Here is a 26,599-nt window from a genome sequence, read left to right as displayed (position 1 = left end):
AATGAACATTCAACTCACTCAGTGATGTAGCAAGTACATCCAGCTGGCGAGCCTCAGATAGGACGAAACGATGTGAGTCCTGGATTCCACTACTAGCTACATTCCATCTAATCTGATATATATATAACTGTTAATTTGATTGATATGGAAGCTGATAGAGCAAAACAAAACATATATATCTTACTATGCAATTGTAGATAATGGCGGTGCAGGAAGTGGTTGATATGACCGAGGTATGACATTACTGTCCATTTTTTGTTCATACAAATTTTTTTGAATCCCACCAACTCCAGTTGTTGTTAATTGGTTGATTCGTATTGAATTTTGTTGTGTTGATGATAAATTATAAGGTGGAGGAATAATAGTACCACTAGTAATACCATTATAATCAACTGTAGCATATGTATCTGTCATATCCGATGGACAATCAGAATTACATCTTACAAATCTTGATTGTTGTTGTAAACGATTACTATTTGATTTTGTACGTGAAAGACCAAATAGGGAAGTTTCATTTCCACGATGTATTGATGTACCACCAACAACAGGAACTACACGTCGAGAATTCAGTTGATTAACTATATAAAAAGATATGTAGAGATATTTTGCTATTTCGTATAAACTGGGCATTAAGTTATAAAAAACAATGGATTCAACGGGAGAATCCTTTTTAACGAGTTCATTTCCAATATATATACATTAGTTAGTTAGACATATGTAACACATACAACTTCAGGAGTTAAAGATTCATATCATTATCAACTTATTTGCTATCTTGCATTCAACCTCAACACCTTCCATTCATACAATGGGGGCTAAGATGATGTTGTGGATTCAATGGGTAGGGCTTGACAAGGATTAATAAGGATTCAGAGTTGACTTAAGGTACTAGTTCTGGTTGACGTGTCATTGGTTTAGCATAGGGACAAGGTCATAGAAGTCGGTTTCTTAAGTGGCAACTTCGTCACGTGATACTTAACGGACCATAGAAGAGATCAACTTAAATTTGCAAACGAAAGGATACTTTCACAAACAGAATGAATGCTATTTAATAACTGTATATAGTATTAGTAATATTCCATTTAAAGAGTAGCATGTTTCAATATTATGCTAACTTTACTAGTCTATATCATACAGCTTTCACATTTCTGCAAATGACAACAACATAGTTTGAGATCCAGAATCAAAGAAGCAGTCTATAGTGTTACTGAAAGATGTAACATATGGAGAAGGTTTTTTACGATTATGAACTAATGTTACTTATTGATATGTTACTATTGAAAACCAGCTGTATTGCTCTAGTATGAAAACTTCTAACAGTATACACACACAACTTCATCAAGGATCGGATTGAGAACCTTTAGGTCGAAATTCTAGCAAAAAGCTGTGACTGGTGATGTAGTGAACGGAACACGAGTGGGAGACAATCGAATACATTTGAGCACAAAATTACAGACTATCTCACTATAGTCTGACATCCATATAGTAAACAGTTAATTTGCAAAATAACAATCAATTGTCTCAATCTTGACCGTTCCTTCTGTAAATATCAGTCTATAGTCTCCGATTATTATTGTTCATGCATTTTCATACCGATTGCGTCCCGTTCCCGTTCTTTCCTTATCGATCTTCTACTGAAATACATTCAATGCCCGACCACCACCATATACTACTTATGTGGTTATAAGTAACCCACACCACTGTAGAGTTCAAAAATATCGGGAATAAGATAAGTATCGCACCATATATGGATGAAATACGGTAACACGACATAGTGAACTGACTGAAGTAAAAAAAAAAGTGGATCACTGAATCCCTTATATAATGATCTGAATGTAACAGTCGATTGCTAATTAGTTCATTGATGCATTGATAATAATCTTACGTAATAGTCTAAACAAAAAAAAATCTCTTTAATCTAGGTCAGTTATTAAGTATTATTCATAGCATAGAAACAAGTATCTACAAACTGAATTATTACTACTGCTTATTTTTTTTTGTTTTTTTGACTTGACGTTCACTGATTTTGTACCATATAGATTAAACTTAACTCCACCTTGAACCCTTCTAGGGTTATTGCATATCCAAAGATGGGGTAAATAAGGAGAGTAGAAAACGAAAGAATGAATAACATTTGACAAAAGTTAGAAAGGAGAGTCCAGAACAGGATTTTTTGGAGAATCCTGGTCAGAGGCCTATGCTTTACGAGAGGTAACAAACGTAAGCAAGTATAGTAAACTTACCATCGTAAACAAATGGAATTTCACATGTTGCATGTCTTGCTTCATCTGGTTGAGGTGGTTGTTGAGTAAATTGTCGAATACCTGAATCAGTTGCATCACTCGATGCCGATTCCCCACTGATTTCTCCTTCTCCAATTCCACCAACAGTAACTCCAGATAATGTTGAGTGAGGCACAGCAGCACCAGTTGAAGGATGATGATGTTGGCGATGACGATGATGATGAGAATGATCAAGACCTATACCTATATGTGTAGGAATTAAATGTGTACCAAGATTACCAGATGGTACAAGATGAGGTGGTATAACAGTATTCGACGGTAATGTAAGACATGATTTTAATTGATGCTTTCTACCATATTCATAAGCTTGCATTAACTCTTCATGATTTGACGAGACTGTTGTACTTGATAGTACACTTCCACGATATGCTACAGATGGATCGGATGGTTGAATACCACTAGTACCACCAGATTCATAGAATGAAACTGAAGCATTTGGGCCAACAATAGACCCTGATACATTAATTCCCATTGATGGTAAAGTTCGTCCACCTGGTATACAAGCTGCAAAACCTTGATGATAAGTTTGTGAACCTTTAATGAAATGAACATGAAAGAAAATAGATAATTATAATTTCACACAGAAAAAAAGAAGGTTGTCTCGTTTGATTGTGTCATATGTAAAAAATTGTCAAAGCCTAAGAAAGGGTGAGACAAAGTGGAGTGTAGTTGAAAAAGTGTAATTGATTGCATTTATTTTCCACATTGTATTATTAAGGTCTAAGGGTTATTAACAGTCACTGAACATTAATGACATAATGACTGTAGGTGTTGAACAGTAGACGGCATTCGTAAGACATGTACAAGTCACTGAAGTCGATGTTTCAAGATGGTAACACCAATGGAATTATCGTAGCTGTGAATGAACATACGATGCCGTACCTCAGCATTAATAACATGGTATTGTCAATGGATGTCAGCAATCCTTCGCAGACAACAATGATCAAAGACGTAGTGTCGTCTAACATCTTCAACTCGGATAGACCACATTTCACAAACATGGAACAAAACTGCTCTCATCAGTGCGTTGTAGATCCAACCTTTTACAGCCAGACTAACATCACGAAGGTACCAAACATGGCCCAGATTGGCATAAGCCACCCTGGCATTCACTATACGTGAATTAATTTCATCACTCACACCACCACTAGCACTTACGCGGCTACCCTGATATACACGAACTTCTCGGCTACTTCTATCCGCCTACTACCCGGAGTGAGTGCAGGATCAGGGTCCTGCCGGTCTCGTAGGAGTACTTTACATTTCAAAGGTGCAAAGCAAATACTATTCTTACGGACAGTAATTGTCAACTGATTAAGTGAGGACTGTATGGATTGGATATCATCGCACGGTAAAACAGTACCATCCGCATACTCAAGGTCAAGAAGTCTTTCTTCAGTCAACAGATCCACACCATTATTTCCTACACCCATCAAAGCTGTTCCAGGACGTCATTGATGGCAAAGCTGAAGAAAAACGGTGAGATTGGGCAACTCTACCTAACCCCACTGCAAGAATCAGGTCGTAGTCTGCGCACAGTTGTAGTAGACGGTCACCGTTATCTGAACTGCAACCACCAACTCCTCATCAAACACTTAAACGACCCTGTTCTGTGAATGCTAAGATTTCATAGTGGTCACTAGCTTTATGACAATAATCTAAAAGAAACATTTCTTGAATTAGTTCCAAGTTATCATGTATACTTCCATTTGTTGCATTTGCGAATTTGTAATCAGATTTATTCTGCTTTATTGGTAGTGGTTAGTATTTCTAAATAAGGGTACGGTATGTTATTGATATATATTTATGAATTCGGTGTTCATCTTGTTTTGCTAATGAGGTATGGCGACTCGGACCGATGCATGGTCCTACGTTGTAGCTGACTGACTGACTGAGATGAAGTCTAAGGGAATTTGGGTCAATTTGCAGACACTATCTTTTAATTAACAAGACAAAAAACATACGTCTGTTTAGTGGGATTCAATCCTTGTCAGAATACAACCAGCTAGAATCAAACAGTTTATGAAATGCCTATGAGTGTTGATTGTGATTAGAGTGAAAAGTGAGATACACCTTAATTCTAAGCAATTCCCTTCAGGTAACCAATACAACTCAGTAGCCAACTACATATGTGTGTGCTTGGAATTTTGTGAAAGGTAGAGGTGTTATTCGGCTTCTCAAGAACAATTAGGTAGAGAGGGGTTCAAACTTATGGCTCAATGGTTGAAAGTCGAGTGCTTAGACCGTTGAGGAGTCATGCTTCATCACAAGATGAGTGCTATTAGAAGTATTAAACCGGTCTCTACTTCCTAGTTTCCTACATAGTGGAGGGATATTTCTTTCTGTGGGACCTGAGAATTAAACTGGGTTAAGGGTAGTTCCTCCAACCTGGAATTGCGGTTCCAGAGCGCAATGGATAGATAGCAATCCGAAACGGGTTGCACGCAGCCTTTTTATGAATAGTTTTAAATGTGTTAGCTCTCTGCTTCAAAAGCTGGACCACAAACAATGTAAATCCATAGGGCAATCTGGATTGTGCTACTTTTAGGACCGACATTGTCCATATATATATTTCAGCATCAACCACTGACTGTTTCCATTTCACGAACAACCATCCACATAGTCCATTAAGCCTTCTCATTCAGATCTTATCACTAGAAGAAACCTACTGATAAAGAGAAACGATATGCCTTAAAAAATGGTACAAAAAGGTTTAGTAATAAGCAATACACACTTACGTCCTCTTGGTAGTTGATGTAACGATTCAAATGAATTAATTCGTCTTATCATTCCATTCCTTAGAGGACCTAACACTGATCCTCTTGCAACAAATTCATCAACTGTATTTTCTGAATCATTACCTTCCAATGTACCATTATCATATGGTCCAAGCATCATTGGATCAATAAGAGCAGCTGTTGATGGTGGAACTAATCGTGGATCAATCATATGTTGAGCTAACCTCAATCGACCGCTAGAACCGACACGAATAAGATGAGGACGACCAAGTGTAGAATTACCAATGGATGAATCTAAATTTGGATAATGATAATGATGTCCAGACATAGTAGTGATCATAGATTCTGCGTTTGAAGGAATTGAAAGACCTAGAATGATGTTTTTTTTATGAGAAACATTGAAAAAACAACAACACTACAAGGTAGAAAGAAAGTCAAACTATGTATAAACGTTTAGTTTGAATATTATATATTTGAATGGTATTAACAGAAAGTCAGGAATCTTCATTTCGAGCCAACTGGTTACTTGTCAACACATTTAATGATCTATAATACTATAGTCAGAAAAGTTCCTAGTGAATTATCCGGATTGTGATCAACCCACTATGTAGAGGTGAGATGCCTTCACTACTAATAGGTCAATGAGTAGTTGTCTAGTCTTCAGTGCTGTTAGAATGTTATCGATTACATCTACTGTGTGCTTTATTTGGATATTAGACGGTAGATAGAAATCGAGAGTAAGTCTATACTCTCTTCGAGAGAGTTCATTGATCCGTTCCATTGCATACTATGAAAATACTTCGGAGTTCCCATGTCATGTAGTCCATTTTAAGCACAGCGAAGTGTATTGGATCAAAAAAGACTAAACTTTGGTTGAAGAGTCTTATATTAGGACAAAACAAATACTTATCTAGTGCCGCCTAACGTTTCAACTAATATCAATAATAAAGGGATCATTCATTCAAATCCTGCTGAATGTGTAGTCTTATTTGACTATTATTCATTTCTTATTTAGTTCAACCCATAATGTGTACTAATCTGAGTCGAAATATATCTCCAAAGTTGTCTTGGAACTATTTCTTTCTCCGTACAAACTACTTATACTGTTTAGTTTCTGGACATTCTAATCATCTTTGTGTCAACGCTCCAATCGTCGTCAGGCAGACAACTGTCCAATCACAGGAACACTCATTAAAGCTAAAATAATTCAGCTTAATTATAGAAATAAATCATAATATAAAAATGTCAACAGCTCGGATCCGATAAAAGTGGAAAATTAAAACTCACCACGTCTGAATACAGTGTTCCAAGATGGTTTTGATATATTTACATTGTGATTCATGTTTAAATCACGTGTTGATCGCACACCTCTTGGTCCAATCATATTATTATCTATTACTGAACCGGAAACCACAGAAGATTTGACACCACCACTACCAGGAACAGCAGGTCCAGTTAGATTGGCACTTGTACCAACTGTATCTGTTCGATCACCAAAACCGGTTGCTGCATACGTTGCATACGGATTGATATTACCTAAGTTTTGATATTGTATACAAAAATAATTTTATCAGGTAGATTACCTAAAGTGAGTGTTTTAACTATGAATCTTTCATTGTCCATTTTATCGAATTAACTGATTCAATCGTAGCCATACCTAATACTTCAACGGTTTTACATAAATAGTAGGCAATGTTTGTGGAAATTGTTCAGTTGGAATATACTTTACATTACGAATTCAGTTCCCTTTTGCCTCAATAAGTATTAGAAAAAAGAAGTGAATCACAGGCGTCTGGTTTAGTTAGTTAACTCTTAACGAGTGTGAGACCACCAAATGCTGTGGTACGGCGGAGAGTGAGGAGAGCTAGCTCTCCCTCTCCAAATGCTCTCACATGGCCAAGTGTATATAGCTTCTACCAGGGAAGTCCTAATCACTGCCTTCTCGTACTACGGGTGTTGTTCACGAAATTGAGAAGACGAAAAGCGAATGTCCGGCGCTTTAACCGGGTTGGTGAACACAAACTTCTATACAGGTAACAGTATTATATTCTTTGATAACTATTTAACTTGTGATTCAATATTCCATCATTCATTAAATCATCTTGATCAAGTAAATTGAAAGTTGAAAAATAAACTTTTATTTTCATTGAAACAATACCTTCACTATCGACTGAATTAGTGGATAAACGTTCATCTTCATCACCAGTAATATGATTATTAACTTGAGATGAACCAATATGTACAGATTGTTCTGGAGATTTGACTGGATGTCCACGATCATAAAGACGTATTCGTGTACCATTGAGCCAGCTACATTAGATTAAATTAATAAAAATAATAATAATAAGGGAAAAATTACATAAAAATGATTTTCCTTCACTAGGTGACAAGTTGATTTACAGAAATGAAATAAACTACTTATATATGCATTAAAGTAGTCAGTTTTAGAGATAGTAAAAAACGAGACTTTCTCTAAGCAAACTATCATGGTGACTGAGTATTCAATCACAGTAAACAGTTTTAAACACAACTGAATATAAAATAACGTTTTATTTACAAACAACAGAAAACATCATGGCAGTGGTTTACTGCTTAAATCATTGAACTGCTAAGCATAGGTTTAGTCAGCCATGAGTAACGTAGAAGATGGGAAACATATACATCTATTCAAATCATCCCACTACATTAGTACAGGACTAGGAATATTGAATCAGTATGAGTAGCATCAATATGAATACTAACGGAGAACATTAAGCGTACGCAAGGTTGATTTTAATACTGATGATACAAGAGACGAAAAAGATTGAGTGAATCTTTGATAATATGAATCAGAACACATGAGAATATCTCCGACTATAATAAAAGTACAAATGCTGGCTAAGTGGCAGCCTGAATCTATCAACCATGCTTCAAACACATCGAAAGTCAATAATTTCAAGGATTAATGACACATTTTTAATGAGATCACTCCAGTATCATTCATCTAAATTGATTCATTAGCTCTTAGAAAGGAATTAATACTGAAGTCCAAATGAAGAGTTTGAGGTAGAAATGACAAGCCGATTTATGGAAAGTTGTGAACACTCATTAACTATGGTGATGTGGTTATATATAAACAATAAACATATATTAGAAGAAGGTAATTAGCTGGAAACATAAATATATAAACAAGACCTTTTCAAACCAGTCTTATGACGTCCAACAGGTACATTTGTAGTAGCCTTTGTATCATATTGTTGATGTCCTGAAGAAGGAATCGGTGGAAGATTATCATGTCCATGATTTGAAGATGATCGTCCTTTACAAATGTTAGTAGTACTAGTAGGAACACGTCGTGGATCACCACCACCACCACCACCGCCACCGCCGCCAACATGATAAGAATGATATGAATGACCAATATTTGTTGTTTGTTGATGTTGTAAATTATTTTTTTGATTTGATCTTAAATCATTATGTGTTACAGTGATACTTTTATTCGGGCATAAATCTTCTTCTAAACGTCGATGACGACAAAAGAATATTAATGCAATGATAACAACAATTATAATAGCAAATAATGCTGTAGTTGGTACAATAACAGTTGGTTGTAAGAAGAAATTAGCTTTGCCAAGTAAATGGATTTGTTTTAGTACAGGTTCACCTAATGAGTAAATAAATGAAAGAAGAAAATAGGATGAAACTATTAATACTTTCAAATTGAATTACCATAGAATACTAATTATGTCATAGATTATTTCAATGATTACCATCTTGTTGGTGTCTATTACAATATTTAACAGCTATGTAGGCGCTAAAATGTTCTAGAGCGCCTTATTTATTTATTTATTTAAACACATAAATATTGGTACAAATAAGCACCAGATATATATGCACCGCACAAATCTCATTTGATTTGTATAAGGGCTATGATACTGCCCGGGTGCCCAAACCGAAACAGGTGGTTTTCTTAGATGACCACACCCAGAGCCTTTGACGTAAAGACCTGATCCACAAGGCAGTGGAGCATCGTAAGGAGATGCAGTCCCATGGTAGCCGGTGACCGACGATTGATTCATACTCTATTTGTTCCTTCAGTATACTCGAGCCCATGTGCACCATTGGTTTGGAATCAGGGTTTTCCAACTCCCCTAGGTGGACCCTCCGTGTCCACCAACCCGGTTAAAGCACCTGTCGGATATTCGCTTTTCGTCCTCTCGATTTCGTAAACAACACCCCCTCCACGAGAAGGCAGTGATTAGGACTTGCCTGACAGAGGCTATATACGCGTGGCCATGTGAGAGCATTTCGAGATGGAGAGTGGACTCTCCCCACTCTCGGCCGTACCAGGGCATTTGGGGATTCATCCAAGTTACGAATCGATGCGAAAATATAATTTAGTGAAACAACAAAAAGGCATTTATGAAGAATTTAGAAATTTATGAACGAAGGGAAGACAAAAAATGAATACACCTACGCCATTGAGAACGATTTCGAACTATGTAGTTCCAAGTCTTTAATTATCAGCTAACATTATAAAACGAACCCTAACCATACGGTCTCAGTTCAGTAGCCAGCGTCTTCATTGACTAGTGGTCGGCTTGGTCGAACCTAGCGTGGAACCTAGCGAAGAACCTAGCCACTTCCTTGTGCAATGGGGTCCTAAATAGGACCAAACGCGCGTCAAGCTGGATTCCACCGCTAACCACTATCCATCTTTGCTTACCATGCTTGTGAATTTAGGCTATATCGAGGCAATACGCACAGTATGCACATATGCCAGTTAGAGACTGACCAGTTGCAGTCCTAACACATCGATGGGAAGATTCAAACAAACAATACTAAATGAATCACTGATCACAGTTTTTTCTTATATAACTCTGAAAATTTTCTCTCGACGTTTTTATCACTAGTAAATAAACGATACATTTATTTGTACAAGAACAATTAATAAATAGAGGTACTTACGCCCTGAAACAGTTCTTGTCCAGAATTGACCTTGAACACTGGCTGATCCTGCAGCATTGGTTGCTACAACTTTGTAGTGATAATGTGCTCCTGAATTTAAATTAGTCACATTGTAGCAACATCTAAAACATATAACAATAAATAGGAAAACATTAACATGATACATCATTTATAATAGTAACCATAGTAAAATGTTGTTGGAGTTTCATTCCCTGAGTTGGATAGCTTGATCGTAAAGCTTACATTGTCCTTCTGAACAGCATCATCAGCACAACCTCCAGGTAGAATTGAGCTAGTCGAATTTATCGCCATACGAATGAGAGTTTAATCTGTCCAGATCATAGTGGGAGACAATGAGAATAAATATGCAAACTATGATAAGAATAACTAATCGAGATCACGGGTCAATAAGACGGACTATCAGTCGTATATAGAGAAAAAGCACAATTCCACTTGACGTTTATGCTGATAACGCTGTCTGTAAGCATAACAAAAGCTTCAAGAAAAAAATTCAGCATTGTTTTCACATCTAATCCAAACTATGATCGTGTTACTCATGTGCCAGAAATCATTAAATCTATTTTGGATATTTTGGTTACGTTTCTTCCACAATCAATCTTTTTCGTGTACAGAATCTTACTACTAATATATCATTTTCAGTAGCTTATGTTATTATGATTCAATTTTGGAGGTGACTACTAGGCGCAAAAATATTTGCATATTTATTCAATGTTTTAATTCGTTTTACTGCTATTTCTTCTCGTTTTATATTATCTGATAACAAGTATAAGTGTGCTATTTAAAGAAAAGTTGCTTATTTCAAACATATTTTCCATTTCGAGTGAGTTACGCTTGATTTATTATTGATGAACAAGAAGGATCTGATGCAGTTGTAAGGGCGAGGATTGGCAAAGCAAGCACCGTATTTCTACAATTGAAGAACATATGGAACTCAAAACAACTCCCAACTAACTTCAAAGTGAGAATCTTCAATAGGAAAAAGAATAAATAAGGCACTGGACAACTTGTTCCGTGTTACTTTACAACTCCATTCAACCGTACATAAACAAACACAATTCCATTAGGGGATATGGATCAATACTTTGAGATTGTAAGTCATTACAACATCAATGAAATTAAGAACTGACTACCAATGATTATTTTTATTACCGAAGTTACAAATCAATCTAAGCTATAAAATCATTGGAAACCAGAAAGTAATGCACGGCCCTTTCGTCCTATTATGGGACTCCACAGAAGTGTTTATCTATGAACATTACCGCGGGGAACGAAACTCATGACCTTCGATCTGGAGCGCTAACACAACCTCCAAACCGTTGACCCGAAATCTAATGGTGTACAAGTCTAAATCTAATCAATCTACGATATGGTATGACCATCGTCCATTATCTTCAGTGGGTACCTTCCTCACATCCGACACGGTTTAGCTCCACTTGTAACAGCTTCTCACTAGACAGTCATCCGATGCTTCCAGGTTCTCAATAGTTATTCAATTTAGATTATTTTATGTTTCAAATGAAATTTACCGATCTCCACAATCCCCCCACACTCAAAAATACAAAGATAACTCATTATAATTCAAAAAAAACTACTAACCTTTCTCTATTCAATATATCTACTGTGATAAGATCTAATCTAGTTAATGTTTGATTAATAATTGTTTGTTTTAAACCAAAATGTCCATCTTCTGATGGTGCAATCAATAGACGATATGTACTAGGTGGACAACCATTACCTGGGAGAAAATTTGATAGATTAAATGTCACAGAATATTGTTGCCGTAAATGATTTGGTATTAATTGAGCTGCATTGGCTGTTAATGGAGCTGAAATTCAAAACAAAGCAATGATTAAAAATAAAGTGAGAAAAAACTAGATCGATAGAATCAAATTCTAAGCAAAGATGGATAGAGGTTAGCAGTTGAATCCAAGATGCACGTTTCGTCCTATTTGAGACTCGTCAGCTGGATGTACCTGCATCTCAGAGTTGGTGTTCGCTCTGGAACTCGAACCAAGTACAGTCCGCTTCAAACGCCATCGCATTATCCACTAAGCTACTGAGTTCTGATAGCCACCTACTTGTGCAATAGGGTGAAAGAATACTACATGTAATAGTCAGTTGATTTATGAGAAATCCTTTTGGGAAGATAACCACTGAAAACTAAGAAGTATTGAATTGTTTTGTTTGTCTTCATATTAGACGCTTCAGTATTGTGCAGAAGTGATTTTACAGAAGAGCATGACATTATCAAGGCTCTTAATAAACTGAAGAGAACAGCTTGATCCGATGGCACGGACTCACAAGTGTGTAAGGACCCTAAAGAGTTACACACATGAATGAGAAAGCTACTTCCTGATTCTTACTAACTGTCTAACTAAGATTAGTCCGTGATGTAGAACTATGAGAAAAGAATCCCCACAACAAACCAATAATACGATGAGAGATGCATTATTTTATCAAAACTATGACTTGAATCAGACAAAAAAATCGAGATTTTGAACAGCGCATGTGGCCTTTAACTGAGATACCTATAACTTCCCCCCTATCTTGAAAGATTGATTCTGAAGAAAAAGCCTTTAAAAAGGTGTGCTTATATCCATGGTTTTTTTCACCTATTTTATCGTCAACTGAAGAGATGGTATAAACCTTTAACTCTCTTTCTCCTTTTCAATAATTAGGAAAGCTAAGTAAAACGTATTTGAAATGAAGAGAGTATTTACTCAGTATTCATTCACTATTCGATTGATACTTGGTTCTGTGAATCATAACGGTTATGATCAATACAGGAAGTGAACAAATATGTATCGATGAATTGAGTTGTTATATCATGTATATATCAGAACGATCAGCGAATCGATTAAAAAGATGAACAAACCAGAGGGACTAATACCAAGACTGATGAAAATCTAAATGACTTTGATAGAAGAATTATTGTCACATTTTGATGACAACTCTCCACTAATCTTCTTTCACAGTTTTACCTCCATGCTAAACTAACCAGTATGCCTGACTTTGAGAATAAGAGAGATGATTAGCCGAACCATATTGTAATACATACATATCCTTCTCTATTTCTACTTAATTTGTAATCAATCAAGTGATCCACCAATCATTAAATCATGAGGTCTTGCTGACTACTTCCAGTCACTTAACATTAAATTATAGTGCACATGATGATGAGTCGTCAAAAGTAGCTAGGTCATGTTATAATTTGATCCATAGAATTCAGTCAGCACTAAACCTTGGCTTATTATTACTCAGTGATCAATCAATTGTCAATATCTGACTGAAACTCGGTAACACAGGTTCGAATCCCACCAGTAGAATAAATTCCTTAAAAAAAATTCGGGTACGATTAGTTGATAATTATCAACTAGTATGAAACTTAGATCCACAGTTTCATGTTGACCATTTCTAACCACCTAGAACTGATAAACTTATTAAAAAGAGATGATATGTATGCTCGAGATACAGACAGGCAGAGAAGGAAAGAAATTCTTACATGAACCAAGTGTAGTCCATGAGGTGACATCAGTTAATGAACTATTGCCAACTTTATTTTCAGCTTTTAATTGAAATTTCACTGTAGTAGCACATGTTAAATTCGATAAATAATAAGTACGTTGATCAGCTGATAAACGTATAGTTTCCATTTGTCCAGTATGTAAATTAGTCCAATTTAAATAAAACCATAAAATTGGTGCATCAAGACGTTTAGAGCCAGGTGATAACCATTCAGCTTGTATACCACGTAGACTTGGTGTGAATTTATGCCAGATTGGTTTACGCGGAGGTTCTAAACAGTAAAAATATGTATACACATATAAGGATTACATAACAAGTTGATAAATGCACATGTTTTTTCACCCGTTTATTTATTCACACACATAAACATTGGTATAAGGAAGAACCAAACATATATGTGCTACAATTCGTCATTCGATTCGTGTGAAGGCTGGAATACAGTCCGAGCACTCAAACCGAAGCAGGTAGGAGCCACTACCCGAGCCTTTGACCTAAAAGTCTAGTTCACAAGGCGATAGAGCAACGTAAAGAGATGCAGTCCCATGGTAGTCGATGACCAGCAATTAGTTTATACGTCAATTTTTCCTTCAGGATCCTGAAGCCCATTTGTTTGGAATCATGGGTTTCCTAGCTCCATTAAATAGATCCTCAATATCAATCAAACCGATTAAAGCACCTGACGTTCGCTTTTAGTTCTCTCAATTTCATGAACAATACCCTAACCACGAGAATGCAGTGAGTGAGATTACCGTGAGAGTGGCTTTATATAAGCTTGTCCATGTGAGAGCATTTGGAGAGGGAGGGAGAACTTTCCCCATCTTCGGCCATACCAGGACAACACATACACAAGTATAGAACACATGCATCAAAATAATCCAATTGATCATGCAGGAAAATAAAACAGATAAAAAATTTAAAGAAATGAAGAAAACATTAAGGCTACAAAATAGAAAGTGAGTTTATTCACCGTTTCTACTCTCTACAATTCAATGTGTTAGATTGGTGGTATGGTCAATCACTCATTGAAAAACAGAATATTTTATAATACTGTATTGTTGTTCATTACTGAGACATGTCGGAAGGGACTTTATTGTAACTTTGGGAAACGTTTGTCGACGAGCGACCTATGCACATGAATATATATATATATATATATATATATATATATATATATAGTACTGGTCAATCAAGATGACTTGTCCTTCACATAGATGTGCATCAACTGATTATTCCTAACTGAAATGAAGACTTATGCCAGGTGGTATCCTAACATTCACCTCTGATCGTCAATCTGACATTAAAATGAGAACATTTTCATTCATCTACCGTGAATGATACATACAACGATCTAATATTCTGTACATCAAAATACACAAAAATATACATTTAAGCAGTTTATTCGCCACTTACCTTCAAGGATTTCTAAAAAGAAACACGAAAGAAATAATTAGTTAATTAGTAGTATATAAGAGTATTTTCTTATGTTGAATCGATTTGCAGTTGACATCATCGACTGACTTATAACTCCGCCTGTAGCTCCTTCGGGGGTTACTGCCGGTCCCAAGCCCGGGTAAAGGAGGAGGGTTGGGCATGGGGTTAGCGACCCCATCCCGTAGAAAATCAACTCGCTAAAAAAACGCTAACCAGAAAAATTATAGCTAGACAGTGATCTTAAAGACTAAGTAGGAGGACACTATGCAATTGTTACGTGTCTATATGTTGAGGACTTTATGTCCCCAGAACTCATTTGGAAAAGGTCTTAATTTTGTAATTTTATTCGAAAATTTGAATTTATGTTTTCGAACCAAAAGACGCTTAGTTAACACTCGGAAATCCTTGACTGTCATTGGTTGACAGATTTTTTTAGTACGCTATTTTATGGCTCTCCTAAGGGTGTTTCTATCATGGTATAAATAAGCTTGATTTGTGTGACTAATGACTTCGTATTTTCTGGGTGCTTGTAAAATACGTTCGCTACGCCTCATCAAGATTTCTTGAACTAGTAAGCAGGGTCGCGAACAATGGATTAGAAAATCCTATCGTGTCACTGTGTCATTGACCTTCGTTCCGTTTACCGAGTAAGGTGAACTCGTTATAGCATCAACCACATCAGTCTAATTGTCTGATCATATCAGAAGAGTAATTCATCCATGAAAATGATCATGTGCTCATAAGTGCGCTATATTCAAGAAGATTTCTTGAAATTTAATGGCTACAACAGGTGTGAGATAGGTACCACCTGGAAAGTAATGCATAACTGATTGTGTTGTATCATGAATTGGTTAAAGTCGGAATAGAATATTAAAAAGTCAAATTGTAAGGTGCTCCCAGTGGGAGAAGTGAAAGTCGTAGATCCCATCCCTAACGATGTAATGAATGAGCAATATGGAAGAACGCCTATCTAAGGCGAAATAGCTGTCCAATATCCCTTGGTTTTTACTAGCTGTCTAACTAAATTCAGTTCAAGATGTAAACCATAAAGTCAATTAAAGTCAATGAACAAACAGCGTTTTTTCCTCGAAAGAACAGGAGACAAACAAAAACTATCATCTGAGGTAACTTACACTAAGTCATTGGGTATCATAAACACATGATTATAAATATAGTCGTAGTCAAATTTCCCTTTCTTACTAGACGACAGCTTGATGATGTGAAAGTAAGTGACTTGATTTTTGTAAATCACTAACTCTACCTCAAATTATTTGGACAATTATTAAGCGATAGGAGGAATCACAAGAGATTTCATTTGTTAATTGTTCCCAATAACACCAAAGGTAAAAGTTCGTTCTAACCTTTTATCATTGTGATAAGATGGTGGTTGAAGGTGGTCAACAGAAAACCCTGGACCTGAGTTTCGTGCTACTCGGCACTCATCAACAAGGTGTACCTGTAATCTTGAGGGAAGTGATGCTCCCTGACGGATTCGATCCCGTGTCACCCAGCTTCACTGTCAGAGACGTTACCACTGAGCTATTCATATGTGTAAAGTCTGTCTTTAATGCTGATCGACTGCTACCGGTCAAGTTGCAATGTGGCCACTAGTCTAGGTGGCTCAACACTGCGTGCACTATGTTGATATAAGATGGCGATTGGAGGTGGTCACATTGCAACTTGATCCATAGGATTCGATCAGTACTATATACGGACTTGACACGCATGACATTGATCACCACCCAGTAATCATTTAAAGGTTTTGCTTTACATAAATAAAACATATGGAATAGGCTTACCTTGTACTAGTAATTCATATGATATACTATCAGATACAGTAGAACACTTATAATGTCCACTATGAGCAACACGTGCACTTTCTACAACTAATGTACCATTATCCATAATATGTAAGTCTCTAAAAGTAAGAAAAGTTTGAAGAGAATAAAACATTAATAAAGTGTATGAAACATTAGGAAAAGAAAACGAGGATGATGAATACAAAATAAGGTTACAACTAAAATCTATCAGGTGATAAATATATGGTGACTAACTCTACAGACTTTGAAGCAAGTCCTTATTTGAAATCTTCAAGGCCAAAGAAGAAGAGAAAGACTAAAAGAACACATTACACCGAGAAATGAAGATAGACATGAGAAGAATGAACAACGATTGGATAGAACTAGGAAGGAAGGCCCAGGATAGAGTGGGTTGAAGAATGCTTGTTGTTGGCCTATGCTTCATTGGGGATAACAGACGTAAGTCTACACTTTAGCACGTTAAAAAACACATTATAATTACAATGACTATCTATCATACGCTGGACTCATTTGTCATTCAGTATTTCTGATTTGATCTATTATGTTATATAAACTGAAGTAGAGTGTAATTAGCCTCTCATTACTTTCCCTTATTAATTATTTAATTTATGGTAATTGAAAGTAAGATGTGATTGACCACCGAATATGGGGTAATAGAGACTCAGCTTATTAACTATGATTTCTTTCATACTACAGTAAGCAATGAGCTCGGGGAGTTCAACAAAGGGAGTTGGAAAAAACTGATTTCAAACCAATGGTGCATATGGGCTACAGAATCCTGAAAGAACGAATAGCATATGAATCAGTCGTTGGTTACCAGCTACCATGGGACTACATCTCCTAACGTTGCTCCATTGCCTTGTGGATCAGATCTTTAGGTTGAAGGGTCCGAGTGTGGTCCCCCTACGAAAATCACCTGCTTCAGTCTGGGCACCCACACACAAATCAAATGACTTGTGCGGTGCATATTTATTCGGTTCCCCCCCTTTATGTGTTCAAATAAACAAATACAAATTCATATTTCCTTGTTTCTTGATATTTACAGATAGAGTAACCTGTATAAATTGTTAATAGATTTATTAACCGTGCACAATATACTTATATACTTTACAAAATAATACTGTGCTGTGAGCTACTTATATCCACTTAAGTAGTATATACCGATAGTCAAGAATAGAATATATTTCAATAAAAGATGGAGAAGGAAAGAATGGAAACGGAAAGCCATTGACATGAAAATGCAGGAACAATAAAATCTGAAACGATTGACTGATATTTGCAAAAGGAACAATCAAATCTGAGACAATTGATTGACATTTTGCAAATTAAGTATTTACTGTATGATTCTCAGATTTTACTAAGAAGTTTTGTAATTTGGAGTTCGAATACATTCGATTGTCCCCACTAGTGTTCTTATTCACTACTATACTATCCAGTTACAAAGGAGGTTTTCTAATTGACTAAGAACTGACTGAAAGCCTATCAAAGTTATTCTAAGCTTGTCCCTATACTAAAAACTTGCCCAGTTAGTTTGGTAATTTCATACATCCAGTAGTCTGTAAAATACCTACTACTAATGAGTAGAATGTTACACATTACAATCATTAATTAAAAAGGAAAAAAAAGCAAGAGGAATGAAGCAAAGCGAAAAAGAAGAGAGAGAGAGCGGGGGAGAGATAGAGTAGAACCTACTCAAGATCATCATGTGGATAGATCCAATGTGGTTGATAACCACCAATAATTAAACAATCCATCCAAATACTCATTTTATTTTGAGCAATTATTTTGCCACCAATCGATATAATCCCAATTGGTGCTAAAAACAATTTAAGAAAAAAAGAAAAAAAAATTAATTGGTAAATTTTAATTTTATCAGAAAAGGTTTTGTGAACAATTTAGTATTTTTATAGTTGCAAGCGTGAGTCAATTGAAGCTAGACCACTATGGAGAATCTGGAAGTATTGGACGGCCGTTTCGTCCTATTTTAGGACTCCTCAGCAGTGCGCATCCACGATCCCACACTCGCGAGATTCGAAATCAGGACCTAGCAGTCTCGAGCCGGAGCCCTTAACCGATAGACCACTGATCCGGTCAACATCCAACGGTGTTAATGTCTAACTTCAACCAATCCACGATTTTGAGCGACCGTTCACCAATTGTCTTCAGTGAGTTGATATCTCTACAACAGACTTGATAGAACTCCACTGGCCACTGCTTCCCACCAGAACTCAAGGAAATAACTCTTAAAGTCAGTCACTAGTGAGCATATGATTATAGGTCAGAGGAGGTTTTGTGAAGAATTTAGTATTTTCATACTTGAAATCATGAGTCAATTGAAGCTAGACCACTATCGAAAACCTGGATGGATGCGTACAGTTGAGGAGTCCCATAATAGAACGAAACGGCCGTCCAGTGCTTCCAGGTTTTCCCTAGTGGTCTAGCTTCAATTGACCCATAATTTCAACTACGAAAATATAATTTCATGGTTGAATTCATGAGTCAATTGAAGCTAGACCATCATGGAAAACCTGGAAGCACTGGACAGCCGTTTCGCCCTATTTTGAGCTTCCTCAGCAGTGTGAATCAACGACCCCGCCTTCGTGAGATTCGAACCCAGGACCAATCAGTCTCGCGAGCGAGCGTTTAACCTCTTACTAAAATCTTCACAAAACCCTTTCTGATAATCTTATTATAAACTGGGATAATATCATCGGTTGAATTATTGAAAACAAATTGGAAGTTCTGAAATATATGATGATTATTTCTTCATTTTCTGAAACTCATCCACCGTAAGGATCAATAAAATTTATTTACATACAACAAGATCGTGATAGATCTCAATCATTCTGTTTTTCAGTATTCAGTTAATATCCAATGGCTAATACCATTCCTATTAATACTACTGTAAAGATACAACAGTAGGCAGTAGGTATGTATATTTATTGTGAGGACTTAAAAAGTATGCACATAATACATATACATAACTTTCAATCGTCCATCTAGATTTTCAGGTGTGTTCTACAGTTTAAAATGTCTTCTCGACTGGCTTCCAAGTTTTCTGCCAATGCCATGCATTCGATGCACTGAAATATCATTGTGTCGGAAATAAGCTGTGACTCCGACACCACATTCCTCTACACACTGCTTACAAACATATTTGTAAGTAGTGCTACTACATTACTAGTAATACTAGTGGTAGTTAATGTCAGAGATTATTAAGCACCTTATTTTCGACCTGATGAAGTCAATGGGTAAGTGTTTTCATTATGCACTAGAACCTCTAATGGTCTATCAGTTATCATTTATCTAGAATCTGACATATATGCGTACATCAGTTCAAATCGCCATACCAAATTAACACAATGAGATGAAATTATCAAGATGAGTATCGGACTAGTAGAGGCGAAACTCCTATAAGTGACAGTAACAATGATTAGATTTAAAGAATATAAAAACTAAATTCTTAGAATACAAGATTCAAAACAGTCTTAAAACTCAAAATCTAAGGAAAGAAAAACGGATAACAGGATCAGCCTAGGTCCAAATGATTCTCAGCTATGTTACCTAACGTCTACAATCATTGATCTCGATACTACTATCAATAGACAAACACCCACACTTACACATACAAAGTCTAACAAGTGTACGTTGACTTACGATTAGCAGTTGGACGAACAGGTCCAGCCCAAGTTTTATGACCATCAAACTGATTTATGCCACGAACAGATATATTATATGGTCGTTCTTCAATCAAACCTACATTATTATATGAAGTAATAAAGATAATGTGAATTTTCTTTAATAACAAAAGTATCTATTACTTATGCAATAAATAAGATATTACCAACGGCAATGGATGATGGTTGTGCAATACCACGAACTGATTATAAATAAGGAATAAACACTTGGATCCAAACTTAGTGGTTTCAAGTTATTGGGACAGGACCTGAGGGTCTTCCTGTTCAAACACTGATGGGGGATGTATACTATTGAGAACTACCATACTACGATGAAGCAGCTGTTAGATATCCTTGGTTTGCAGTCGTTCCCTAATAATAAAGTCAGCTTGTAGCGTAAAACGACTTAAAATGAGATGCTTTAAAGATTTAGTTTTCACACTTATTACTACTCACTAGTTATATCAATCTGGGAATTCAAAGAAACAAGTGTTTCCTCAGATATCTTCGAACCGCAAACTGAGAAATTACTAATAAGAGACAAATCTGACCCAAATTTGAAGAAGGTTGATGGTATCGATCAGTCGATAAGTTTAGTCCTTAGTATCAACTATATACGTACCATCACATGTTAAATGAGTGATAATAGGCGAGTTACAGTTAAAAAACAGTTGGATGATAACCACTTTGTGGTTTTTGGGTCCTAGTTTGGATCAATGGATTGTACTTTCGAGTCCCGCTCCAACGAATGTATCTGGTACAGTCGGGACTGAAGAAAGTTGACTCTTCTTCTCTCGGAGATTTTTAGCCCTCTCTAAAAACATTCTATTCACTGACTTCACTTGGCATTGTTTTTTTTTTAAGAAATTGAGGTGTACATGGACTTTAGGATCCTGAGGAAGCGAAGTACAAATAGATTTCGGTCGTTGGACAGTATCCTTTGATCTTGATTCACTGTCTTGTGGATTGGACCTCTGGACTAAAGGTTCGAGTGGTGACCCTCGAAGTAAACCACCTTGGAATCCAGGCAGCAACATCTAACTTGTTTTATCCGAAATTAATTTGATTTTTTGGAAAAAAATTATCAGTTATTTTTATTTAAAATTACCGACCATTCATTGTTTATTTTATTCTGAAAAGCAGTTTAACTACTTACCACAATAAAAGTAGTAATTGTATGAACTTGTAAAATCTGGTCGTATGCATGGTCCTTTAGCACGATCATTATTATTATCATTACTGTTATATGATGATGATGAAGATGGTGAAATTGGAGGATAAGCGAAAAGGCTAACAAAACCATCTTGTGAAGTATCTAACAATGGTATAGCTTCTAAACAATAACTTTTCATTTGTCCCTGAGGTTTACGAGGATGTGACCATGAAACAACTATACACGATGAATTAATCGGTTTCACTTTAACGAACTCTACAAATAAAAAAACAAACACACAATCCACTATATCTAATTCAGTTACAGTGCATAAAATGGCTTCCCAGGAGCTTTGATCAAACCTTTATGCAAGTGAACAAACTAACAACGATTAAGAGACTTTAGTGATAAACCATTAGGATTTGTCGACTATTACTTACTTACTTGCTTACTTAAGCCTATTACTCCCAATGGAGCATAGACCGACGACTAGCATTCTCCAACCCACTCTCTCCTGGGCCTTCCTTTCTAGTTCTATCCAGCTTTTTTTCATTCTTCTCATATCTGTCTCCATTTCTCGACGTAATGTGTTCTTTGGTCTTCCTCTTCTCCTTTGGCCTTCAGGATTCCATGTGAGGGCTTGTCTTGTGACGCAGTTGGGTGACTTCCTCAATGTGTATCCTATCCACTTCCAACTCTTCTTCCTGATTTCTTCCTCCGCTGGAATCTGGTTTGTTGTCTCAAACAGTAGCTTGTTGCTGATAGTGTCTGGCCAACGGATCCGAATTATCTTGCGTAGGCAACTGTTAATAAACACCTATATCTTCTGGATGATGGCCTGTAGCTCCTCCGGGAGCTAATGCCGGTCTCAAGACCGGGTAAAGAAGGAGGGTTGGGCATGGGATTAGCGATCACATCCCGTAAAAAACCAACTCGCTAAAAAAAACGCTAACCAGAAAAAATTATTCTCGACTATTGGGGACCTCAAAATAAAAGGTCTGTTTGACATACGCAATATGTTATCACACTTAGAATATGTTAAGCATATTAAAATGAATCCGATTATTCAGTTTTCTTCACTTCATATGATTATAATAAGAAAAATATACAGGTACTCCATGAATAAATTCAACATCGGTAGTCGTTTGACTGTTCCACAATTATCTAAAATCAACGAAGATCTTTTTTGTTTTGATGGAGTTTTGTTCTCTGAGCTAGATGGTTTAGTCATCCACCTGAGCTACGAATCTTCTCCATCAACAAAGATCATTCGCAAATTATTCTCTGAACTATATGATGCTATAGAATGAAACAGTTTTATTAGACAATGATCACAAGATTAAATCCGATTGTTATATTATTCAACATAACTGTATGAGTTAACTACACAGCAACTTGAACACGAGAGAAAAGGAGCAAAATATACGAGAATCACTTTACTCCAAAGGTTCATTTATGCACAGAAAATATAGGGTTTTTATAGTATTTTAGAAGTCCTTGGGTTTTCCGGAAAATTCCGGAATAATACTAAACATAGTATCAGTGTAGTAATCAGCCAATCAGAAACTCTATATGTGACTATTCATTTTAGCGATGCTGCTAGCAAAACGTCTAGTCAAACGCTGATTGGATAAAATGCTTCTTAAAGTTTCCTGAGCTTGTCATGTTTATTGCGAGAAATTGTATGGATCACCCCAACAGTTATCTTAAATGAAGTTAGAAGTATGAGGGTAGTTGCCGCTTCTCAGTTGCTCTTCACATAATGGAAGGATACCTCTTGTGAGACCTGAAAGGAAACTGGGGTAGTGATGATTTCAAGGATCTAAAAGCCAGATCCCAAAGCGGAAGAGGTAACCGCTCAAAGCCAGTCATACATGGTTTTTTAGTGAGTAATTTAGATTCGTTAGCTACGCATTTTTAAGCTCTTGCCATAGGCGACGGAACTCATTAGAGAAGGTGAAGTGTGGTATTTTTACGGTCGACCTTTCCTAATCCACCTCCTGTCGTTGGAAGACATCTCTGAAGATGTTGGTTGGTCAAAGTAAAAACCATACTGCCATCACACCTCTGCACACCTGGCAGTACGAGTTCGTCCCTGGACCTTGGAGTTTTCTGTTTTTAGTGTGACCACTTGGTAACTGACCTGCATGGTGTAGTAGGACTGAGAAAAAATAGGGAACCCAATAAAAAGAGATCGATTGGGTCATCATGATAAACAAACTCGACCACAAAATCGAGGTAATAGCTATGGTCAGAGTTCAGTGGAATATTGTATAGTGTAAATATTATCGTGAAATATAATGGCTAACATTATTATTTGATCAGCATACACAAATAGATAGTTTTATATACGTACCTGGAGCACCTGGAGGAGCTTCTTTAGTTAAACAAATAATTCTTGGTGACGAAGGACCTCGTCCTTTACGATTACTAACAGCAACCTGAATAGTATAATTTGTATAAGCTAACAGACCAGCTAAAGTCACTGTAGTTTGACCTTTTACAGCTTGATTCACTGAACTTGTTTCATCTAATGTTTACACAACAACAAAAAATGAGGAAAACAAGAATAATGAATACAGTTACTGTTATATCGTGTTGGTGCGTGCGTTCTCTTCGGGATACAACAGCTACTGATAAATTAGGCCAATCAAGAATTATAAGTGCATGTGATTGGTGAATAGATGACTTTCATCTCTCAGGAATGAGATATAGACTAATGATGAATTAGTTTTCCAAGAGCTACATATGTGTCGATCCAGTTATATCGATAAACTTACTTCCTTACCTTCAGTCTTTCCATTCGAGTACCCGGTCAGATTCGGGTTCCGTAGGATTGGGTATCGGTATTAAATTTCGAACATCACACATTGCAACAGTTATGATTAAAAAAGTGAAAAAAATAGTTGTCCAAATATGAAGTAGGTAAATTTGAAATTAACATTTTCCAGCATTCGATAAAAATTGATTTCAGCCGACAAGTTTCAGATTCATACTGTTACATGAATGAAATAAATACCTATTACGTAATTTTTATTCTGTTGTTAGACCAATCAGTATAAATTTTATTTAAACACATAAATATTGGTACAAGGAAGCTAAAAAATATATATGCGCCGCACAAATCTCATTCGATTGGTGTGAGGGATGTGATACTGCCAAGGTGTCCAAACCGAAACAGGTGGTTTTATTAGGGAGCCACACCCGGAGCCTTTGATCTAAAGGTCTCATCCAAAAGGCAGTGGAGCATCGTGAGGAAATGTAGTCCTATGGTAGCCGGTGACCAACGATTGATTCATACGCCATTTGTTCCCTCAGGATACTAGTGTCAGCCCATGTGCACCACTGGTTTGGAATGAGGGTTTCCCAACTCCCCTAGGTGGACACTTCACATCCAATAACCTGGTTAAAGCGCCGGGCATTCGCTTTTCGTCCTCTCAATTTCGTAAACAACAGTAATGCTGTGAGACGGCAGTGAGTAGGACGTCCCTGGCAGAGGCTATATACGCGTGGCCATGTGAGAGCATTTCAGAAGGGAGAGCGGACTCTCCCAACTCTCGACCGTACCAGGGCATTTGGGGGCTTACTTACTTACTTACGCCTGTTACTCCCAATGGAGCATAGGCCGCCGACCAGCATTCTCCAACCCACTCTGTCCTGGGCCTTCTTTTCTAGTTTTTTCCAGTTCTTGTTCATTCTTCTCATGTCTGTCTCTATTTCTCGGCGTAATGTGTTCTTTGGTCTTCCTCTTCTCCTTCGACCTTCAGGATTCCATGTGAGGGCTTGTCTTGTGACACAATTGGGTGATTTCCTCAAAGTGTGCCCAATCCACTTCCAGCGCTTCTTCCTGATTTCTTCCTCCGCTGGAATCTGGTTTGTTGTCTCCCACAGTAACTTGTTGCTGATAGTGTCTGGCCATCGGATCCGAAGTATCTTGCGTAGACAGCTGTTAATAAACACTTGTATCTTCTGGATAATGGCTTTCGTAGTTCTCCACGTCTCTGCCTCATACAGAAGAACTGTCTTGACATTTGTATTGAAAATTCTAACCTTGGTGTTGGTTGACAATTGTTTTGAGCTCCAGATGTTTTTCAGCTGTAGGTATGCTGCTCTTGCTTTGCCGATCCGCGCCCTCACATCTGCATCTGATCCACCGTGTTCATCAATGATGCTGCCCAGATATGTAAAGATTTCCACATCCTCCAAAGCTTCTCCGTCAAGTGTAATTGGATTGGTGCATATTGTATTGTATCGGAGAGTCTTGCTTTTCCCTTTGTTTATATTGAGACCTACTGCTGCTGAGGCTGCTGCTACACTGGTCGTTTTCTCCTGCATTTGTTGTTGCGTTTGTGATAGAAGAGCCAGATCATCCGCGAAGTCTAAATCGTCAAGCTGCATCCTGCCTGTCCACTGTATCCCGTGCATTCCTCCAGATGTTGACGTCTTCATAATCCAGTCGATCACCAGGAGAAAGAGAAAGGGTGAGAGTAGGCAACCTTGCCTAACACCGGTCTTTACCTCGAACGAGTCGGTGAGTTGTCCTCCGTGGACGATTTGGCAGTTTAGTCCATCATAGGAGTTCCGTATGATGTTGACTATCTTCTCAGGCACGCCGTAGTGTCGAAGAAGCTTCCATAGTGTCGTCCTGTCCACGCTATCAAATGCCTTCTCGTAGTCGATGAAGTTGATGTACAGTGATGAATTCCATTCGATTGATTGTTCCACAATGATACGTAGAGTTGCGATTTGATCTGTGCACGATCTATCCTTACGAAATCCAGCTTGTTGATCTCGAAGTTGAGCGTCCACGGAATCCTTCATCCTGTTTAACAATACTCTGTTGAAGACTTTTCCTGGTATTGAGAGGAGAGTGATGCCCCTGTAGTTGTCGCACTTGCTCAGATCGCCTTTCTTTGGTATCTTGATGAGAAGTCCTTCTTTCCAGTCTGTTGGTACATGTTCTTCGTCCCAAATCTTACTGAAG

At 37.1% G+C, this 26,599-nt stretch overlaps 1 protein-coding gene across 1 annotated transcript; it reads right to left on the bottom strand.

Moving 5' to 3' along the window:
* Window positions 1-235: 235 nt before the first annotated feature.
* Window positions 236-21,814, bottom strand: Smp_198340 (hypothetical protein; the record flags this gene model as incomplete). Its single annotated transcript, XM_018798780.1, is given in 14 exon segments — window positions 236-274; window positions 278-578; window positions 2,244-2,837; window positions 5,042-5,410; window positions 6,329-6,577; window positions 7,200-7,351; window positions 8,216-8,684; window positions 9,989-10,110; window positions 11,606-11,834; window positions 13,512-13,805; window positions 16,765-16,883; window positions 18,478-18,601; window positions 20,443-20,541; window positions 21,619-21,814. Coding segments are annotated over 14 exon segments (3,356 nt in total), but the record flags the coding sequence as incomplete, so codon positions are not given.
* Between the last annotated feature and the right edge of the window lie 4,785 nt (window positions 21,815-26,599).

The sequence above is a fragment of the Schistosoma mansoni genome, chromosome 7, assembly GCF_000237925.1.
Source record: "Schistosoma mansoni strain Puerto Rico chromosome 7, complete genome".
Lineage (NCBI taxonomy): Eukaryota > Metazoa > Platyhelminthes > Trematoda > Strigeidida > Schistosomatidae > Schistosoma > Schistosoma mansoni.
This window is presented reverse-complemented; position numbering and strand designations above follow the sequence as displayed.